The sequence below is a fragment of the Papaver somniferum genome, chromosome 2 (assembly GCF_003573695.1).
Source record: "Papaver somniferum cultivar HN1 chromosome 2, ASM357369v1, whole genome shotgun sequence".
NCBI lineage: Eukaryota > Viridiplantae > Streptophyta > Magnoliopsida > Ranunculales > Papaveraceae > Papaver > Papaver somniferum.
The window spans coordinates 5,160,256-5,168,547 of NC_039359.1; the positions used below are offsets into that span (position 1 = coordinate 5,160,256).

Consider the following 8,292-nt stretch of genomic DNA (forward strand, 5'->3'; position numbering starts at 1 on the left):
GGATGCTCATACTGCATATCAAGCTACATAGAGTTGGCACATGCACCAATTGCGAGTTGGGCATGGCCAAGGAGGTAAGGTACATCAATATGCAAGTTAGCGGAGCTTGCATAAGCTTAAGAAGAATACGACATGAGCCTGATTGGTGCACCCTTGGCACGAGCAAGACAAGTGCATGCTTTCGACAGTGCCTATGCTAGGCGAGAAAGGTGGAATTGGGCCTACAAAGGCCTATGCGCAAGTTCAAGGAATTTATGCCTAGAAAGGACTCAAGAGTTAGTTGTTCAAGAAATAATGCTTCGACACTAGCCATGGCCTTATACCCTTTGCAGAACAAGGGTAAGTTGGAACTGTGTGGAAGCTAAGTTAGCTGCATCATACTTCACGAGCATGCTTGTAAGGGAAAATGGACGTGCATTTGCCTAGTTTTAAGGCCCAAACTTTAGCATCAGAATGGCGCATTAGGGAAGTTATGGCCTGCGCGCCCAGGGGCTCCAGGCGTAATTTTCCGGTCCGTCACACTAAGTCTGTTTGGATGTACCACCTATAGCAGGTTTGCAATGTGATTTAATGTCAGAGTTTCCTTTTATGAATGTTACTCAAAGTGGATTGCAGGTTCAAGGAATGTATCGATGATTGAAACTGTGGCAACAAAATGTTGGCTAATATGAGGGAGAGATGTTTGGGAATTTTTTGGGATAAACTAAGTCCAGTTTGCAGACATCTTTAACTGTTTAAAAGACATCTCAATTTCTGGTCTCAACCTTCGATAGCCAACAGTAATTCGGGAAGACAACATAAGGAGGCTAAAAGAACTTTTATAAACAACCAAGTGAGATGCACCTGTTTTGAATCAAGATAAGATAAACCTTGATATTTCATGGAAGGGTTCCATTTATGCTGCATAATATGGTTTAATGTCTAAATCTGACGCAGGTACAACTATCAAAGCTGGAGCTGGGACCATCTATGCAGCGAGTCCCAAAGCTGAAGCTGGACCATCTATGCTAACTTTACTTGAAGCTGTAGTTTGGGAAAACAAACATGGATTTTACAGATTTCTGGTTGGAGGGAGATTGCCAACGAATACTGGAATTTGCAACAGAAAACGAAAATGCATTTAATTGGAAAACCAAGCTTTGAACATATTAGAAACGTGCATAAAAACATTGGGTTTGCGTTTGTTCATAAAAATGGACACATGGTAGCAGACAAGCTGGCTAAAGAGGCAAGGAAGCAAGCATTCTATAAACAACATTGGAATACAATGCCGGATTTTATTTTGTTCTCGCTTGATATAGATAATAATGTATTGGTTTCCACTTCGAGCAACTTTTCAAATGTTATTGTTCATCATGAAAAATGAGAGACATAATCTGTTGAAGGTGTCTCATATTTCAGGGGATCATGTCAGAATAAGAACAACTACAAGTCTACAAATCTCAAGTTAATAATTCCCTGGGTCAACTAAATTTTTGGTGAGAAAATGCATCATGGCTTGACGAGGTTTACACACAGCTACCAAAGGCTTGGCTATAGGCATGGTAAGACCAGGCCCTTCACTCATATCCACTTCTTCATTTCCAAATCTTTCCCATTCAAAACACTGAATCAATCTACCCAACACCAAACTCACTAATTGCATTCCCATCAAATTCCCAGGGCACCCTCTCCTTCCCATCCCAAATGGCAAAAAACTAGAACTCCATAGCTTTCCATCTTTGTCTTTCTCTAATGCATCAATGAATCTCTCTGGTTTGAACTTCAATGGCTCATCCCACAACATTGGATCTCTATGTATTGCCCAAACGTTGGTCAATAAAACTGTCCCACGAGGTACTCTATACCCACCTACCGTGCACTCTTCCGACGACGCATGTGGTACTAAAAGTGGACCAACCGGATATAGTCGCAATGTCTCGTTGATTACAGAATGGAGATATGGTAGCTTTCGAAGATCATTTTCATCTAGAAGACGATGATTTCCAACATGAAGGTCAATCTCGGCCGTGACTTTTTCTAACGCATCCGGATGTTTCAACAGCGCCGACATCACCCATTCCATTGTAAGTGCTGATGTATCTGTTCCAGCAGTGAAAAATATCTACACAAGAGAATGCAATGACAAAATGTTGTCATAATATACACCCTTAATCGAATCAACATTCATGATCTTGTGCACTAACCAAATCCTGTACAGGTCAGGACCCAAGTTATAAAATCTGTAAAGATCTTTAAGAAACTACTGCCTCCGATTCTAAAAAAGTGGTACTTTTACTTTTCATTTTAGACGCTGAAACACGAAGTAAGAATAAATTCCTCAGTTCAACTTGGTCAGTAAAAAAAATCTACTTTTGTAAAGACTTGTGTGTGTAGCTCTGGCTAAAAGACTGTCTATCCAAGTAAAAAAGTGTGAGAAGATAATTACTTACCCCAATGAGTCCATTGACGATATCTTGAGGGTATTGTTCAGGCTCAGTTTCTTGCAGTTTCAAGAGAACATCGATGAACACCTTCTTCGTCTCGCATTCATCATTCAGATTCAGATCGTTTTCTCTTTTCTTGCGACGTTCCACAACCAAATTTTGCAAATATGCGTCTCTTTTTCTATGTACATATGCTAATTTCTTGTCAAATCCAATTATAAAATTTATCCACTTCAAAACCGGAAATAAATCCACCAAATTCATCGACATGTTCGGTACAAAAATCTCTCTCAAATTATCCAATTCAATCTTCTTCTGGTTCTCATCGTTTCCATAATCTATAACCTTTTTCCCAGCTACAATTCTCATCATTACATTAAAAACCAACTCTAAGAACAGTGATTTCATTTCAACCTTCATAAATCCCCCCTCACCGTCATTAAATCTTCCTACCAATTGCTTGATAACAGACTCGATTTCCTTCTTACGAATCCCGGAAGAAAATTGAACACTATTCGAAGAGAATAGTTCAATAGTAGAAATCCGTCGTAGATTGCGCCAATGTTGACCATAAGGAGCCCAACCAAGTGCTGTGAAGTTGTAACCAAAGTGTTTTCCACTTAAGAAATGAGGACGATTTGCAAATACGATATCGTTTTTGGAGAAACATTCTTCCACCGCAGATGGAGATGAGATTACAAGCACACGACAGAAACCAAGTCGGAGGAAGAGGATCGGACCGAATTTGTTAGAGAGGGAATGAAAAGTTCTGTGAAGGGGTTTTTTGAGGAGGTGGATATGACCTATGATTGGATATGATGGTGGGCTTGGTGGCAAGTTTTTGGCTGGTTTAACAAGTAATTTGTAGACAAGGATTAAGAAGAAGATGAATATGGAGATAGATAAGGAATTGAAGATCTCCATTGTGGAATGATGGATGATAATGGATCTACCAGATGCAGAGCAGCACAGACAACAGACTCCAGAGTAAAGTTATCGGTAATAAAATACTGTTCGAATTATTTCAACTGTGAAAGATATATTGTTTTTAAATTGATTTTTTCACGTTCGGAGTCCAACTTTGTGCACCATCCTGGTTGGGCAGAAACCGCTAGACGCTTGATTTAATTATTTATTTATTATAGTTACAAACGAAACTAATTTCCATTTTCTAAACAATTAATGTGTGATAAAGATTAACGGAACAAGTCAGAGATGAAGATTTGAATACCAAATTAAAACTTCCCTTTCGCATCATATTTTAATGATGTTAACACTTTGAACGATCAATGTTTCCTGTGCATACTGATTTGTGAATCAAGATTTTTTATTTGATCAAAAAGTTTCCATAATCCATGAGAGTGAGTCTGTAATTCATTCATCGTTTGGTAGGCTGATAAACTGATAGCCAAAATATTAGAGTGGGCATCCAAACCATCAGTAGTTATTGCCGATCAAGAAAAAAACCATCAGTAGTTATCAAACATCATCGATTGTCTTCAATTGATTATGATTAATCATCTAATTTTCTTTAATTTCGAAAAATATTATCTTCCAACTGATCTGATCTAACCTTTGCTTGTTTAATTTCAGAAACATAATATTTGCCTGATTAATAAAACAACCAAACCTAATTCTATCTGATTTGATCTCAGATTTTCTTCTGTTTTGTTGTTCTATGGTTGAAACGTGAAGGAATCTTTTTTCTCAAACATTGATCAATCCAAGCTTGCGAGAATAAAAATGCCAAGGAAGTACGGAAGGAGTTTGATTTTAATAAAAATATGGAGCGGAGAAGACGCTGCGGATGAATGAAAAGTGAAGAGTCATGTGCATGTTCTGATTTTTTGAAAGAGATAATAATAAGAATAATTAAAAAATAAAGTAAAATAGATGAGTGGTTTTCCATGAGTGGTTTTCAAAATTCTATCGACGAATAAAAGAAGCCGGAATGTGCACCCTGGTTTTAAGGGGTGCACAAAGTTAGACTCTCGCCTTCGCTTGTATGGAATGTCAATGTAAATCCTTGGTACCGGTACACACATTACTGTTACTTCTTCTTTTGAAGTTTGAAATTTTGAATGACCGGTCTCGGTGAAAGACAAAACAAAACAAAAAACCCAAATATTAGGCCCACCTATAAAAAGGACGGAAGATTGTACGGAGAGGGATCGAACGCACACAATATTGCATTCTTAGCATTGGGATAGGGAAGAGTAGGATTGGGGTCCACTAACCCTCTCACACAGTGCATTCTTCGGGTTTTGTTTTCGGTCAATCGATTATTTCCGAACAACAAAAGACTTTTATTTTATGTATCCGTTAAAGACTTCTATGTTTATTTTATTTTTGAGAAATTTCGTAAAATTGCATTCATATAAAGCATATTCCTATGCAGATTTTGTCATATATGCACCCACTATGGGTATGCCTAGGTGCCAAATCTATATGTTTAGGCCGGTTCCTATGGGGGTGGCTAACCCACTCATTTGCCATGCCAGCTGACCTGACACACTGGCCGCGCCACTATGGGAAAAAAGATAAGTGGTCGAAAATACACTGCTAGCGGGCTCATTTCGATCTCCCGGTCTTGTCTACACCGTTAGCGGTTTAAACTCAACCATCTTCGGTCGGTACTCTACCGTCTATAAATACCACCATTCTCTTCAGTCTTCATTCATAAAAAAGGAAAATCTTTCCTTCTCTAGAGAGCAGACCAGAGCGATTTTTTACTTAAAAATGAGTAGTTCAAAAACAAATAGACAAAGGAAAATAATCAGGAAAGAAAAAGGGAAATTTGTTGCAGATAGTGATGTTGTATAGGTCCAGGATAAACAGCAAGAGTTCGCTAATGTTAGGCAACTTAGTTGGACCTGGTGTATTATCTACGCATTTATGTAACCATCCGGAGCGAGTTCGGTTACCTAAACTAAGAGGTGGTGGTCTGAGCTAACCGAAGTGTTTGGGTTACTCCAGGAAGTTGTTCAAGAATCCTTGAGAAGATACCCTTGGCAGTGTTTATATTTCATGAAAGGAAAAAACCACGGGACTCAATTTGTGCGAGTTATTTGTGAACGTTGGTGGAACACTGCAAAGTGCAAATACGTTCTTTTTCAAGGATTTCGAGTGTGGTAAGTTCTATTTTTCCATTCAATAGTCTAGTTTTTAGTTCAGAAACAAATTTAAATTTTTAAAGATTCAATTTTTTAGTTTGATACAAATTTTAGTTCCACATACAAAATTCAATTTTATGACCATGTTGTTTTTAGGGTTCACACCGTTAGATTAGTATATGTTGACTGGAATAAAAAATGAGAGTGAAATAGTACAATTTAACCAGCTAAAGTGGATATCAGAAGGAAGATGGAAATAACTACTTCCCTTGTACTCAAATGATACTGAAGGAAAGCCAGCATCCAGACAGTTACACTCATTTGGATTAAGACTTTCTGGGTTGAAGGCTTTTTTGAGTCGTTACCATGCCAAGGGGATACACATAGCTGAAGATTATCCCGAGCTTGAACGTATTTTTGTATTATGGATGTTAGGCAAAGTTTTTTCGCCAATGATAGCTCAGTAACATTAATTGGTTTTCTGGACTCTTTAGAAGATTTAACTAAAGCGCCAAATTATGATTGGAATTTTGCAATTTTAGCTGAGTTATACATAAACCTCGATGATTGCTCATGTAAGAAGATAGATAGCTTTAATGGATTTTGGGTCGTATTGGAGGTAAGAACCAAAATCCCTTTCTATTTATTAGATTTATTATACAGTTGTCAAACTAGTGGTGAATGTACTAACACATCAATTTTCGTCAATGTTATTTTTTCAGTATTCGTGGTATACTTACTTTAAGGTCGGTGAACCTGATCTTCACGAAACACGATTAATTTTTCCAATCGTGTACAAGTACAAAGCTGATAATTGAATTGGTCAAATTAATGATGGTCAAAATGTCGCAGCTGTTCATAGGATGCAACAACTGTGCAGAACTAGCATCAACATTATGCCAATGTCGTATACAGAAATTGACGAGTTTCATGAACCAACGGAACAAGTCACGCTACAGTTAAGCCTTAGGCGACTTGTGTTTTACAGTCCAATTAGTGGTCAGAGTATTTGGTACTATGGAAAAAGACATTTGTTTTAGCTACAAGGAAGAAAGATAAAAGCAATCAACCCGTTTCCAACTTCAATAATTTCACATGATGATTGGATAAAGTTGATAAAAAATGGACAACTTTGGGAAAAAGCTGAAGATTTGATCCAAATTTCGATAGATGACTATGATTACTTCAGCTAGTTTCAAAAGGTATGTGATTGGTGCCTAATAACGCATAATTCTATAACATTTTGTTGACATTTATCCCATTCATGTGCCTTAATTTCCCATTTTATGTCAAATCCTGTATTTTATTGTTTTCAAGTAAATTTTTTTATTATAACTTAATTTTGTAATTTTAGGTAGTTAAATAAAGCTTGGTACTTGGAAGATAAAAAGAGCAGAAAATCCGTTGTAACATGAAAGGAAAGTATGCAGCTAGAAGGCTATGAGAAGTGTGGAAGAAGTATCACAAAAGATGACTTTGCAGTCGGTTTGCAATCACAATCCATGTGCATTCACTGGCAAGCTGTATACATTCACTGGCATAAGAGAAGACATGGGCTTGAGAGAGAGATGTTAAGGGCGCAAGAAAATCCATACCTCCCTTCACGCCTAAGTTGATACATACACATCACGGCTTCTTCATTCTCATTTTCTAAAGAGAAAAATTTCTCTTACTGTGCAACCTAATCACCGACCAGTTTCACTTTCCCATTTCTTCCTCTGTAAACCCATCCCTCTCGACTATCAAACCCATACCATCCCCATTCTAATTTTCCCCAATTTTACTCTTTCTAAACCTCTCCCCCTCAATCAACAGTACCACTATCTTCACAATAACCTAACAATAGATAGGGTGGCTTAGTTTGAGTACAAGAGAAGAGAAAAGATGCCCACTGATTTTCTCTACAAGCACCTTGATTAACAACAACAACAGAATACGAATGGAGGCATGGTTCTCTGAATTAGTCATGGTGAGTTGTATCTAGTGGTCTAGTACAACTTTGTATTTTATTTTTTGATGGGATTGATTGAAATTGGGAGAAATTTTGTATAAATAGGGAAGGGGTTGTAGGTGAAAACTTATTCCCGGAGTAGTCGATGCACCAAGCTTTAGTTATAATTTAGGTTTTCTTTCAATTTCTCCATGTTTTAGTTTTCTTCTCTAACTAGGGTTGAGATGAAACCCCTAAATAATAAGAATTGCTTGATTTGGTTATACTTTTTCTCCATGAATTTATATTCAAAAGCATGATTTAATCTCTAAATTCACATCAATTTACTCTCACCTTGTATGTCATGCATCCTTGGTAGTTTGATCAATTCTTTGATGTGTATTCAAGCTTTGTAAACTGATTTAGTTGAATTTGTGATTACCTATGCCTTAAACAGATAGGTAATGCTAGGAATTGACACTTATAGTTCCGTCTTTGATTAGTTGTGTCGTAACAAGACAACCAATGCTTGGGTTTGACAGATTTTTGGCTCGAGGTTAAATCATCCATTTGTGCAAGTGATTTATCACTTCTTCAAGGTAGTTTGAGGCTAGAACTTCTATACATCCTTAACTAAAAGAGAACTAGTATATCGAATTAAGAAATTCTATGCATTTTGACGGTCGATTCGACACCATAGTTATATTTATATTTGTTTTACATTTGTTGCTTTAGTATAATCATCAATCTTTGTCGTATCGACGCAAAAACAACCCCCTTTTTGATTACCCCTTGTTAGAAGTAAGTTGTAGTAAGACCATAG

General features: G+C 37.2%; 1 protein-coding gene across 1 annotated transcript; it reads right to left on the minus strand.

Annotated features, from left to right (window-relative positions):
* Positions 1-1,236: 1,236 nt before the first annotated feature.
* Positions 1,237-4,092, minus strand: LOC113346729 (isoflavone 3'-hydroxylase-like). The gene is made up of 2 exons (XM_026590229.1): positions 2,433-4,092; positions 1,237-2,104 (listed from the first exon to the last, which is right to left on the minus strand). The coding sequence occupies exons 1-2, from the start codon at positions 3,348-3,350 to the stop codon at positions 1,448-1,450; spliced, it is 1,575 nt and encodes a 524-aa protein (XP_026446014.1). The 5' UTR covers positions 3,351-4,092; the 3' UTR covers positions 1,237-1,447.
* Between the last annotated feature and the right edge of the window lie 4,200 nt (positions 4,093-8,292).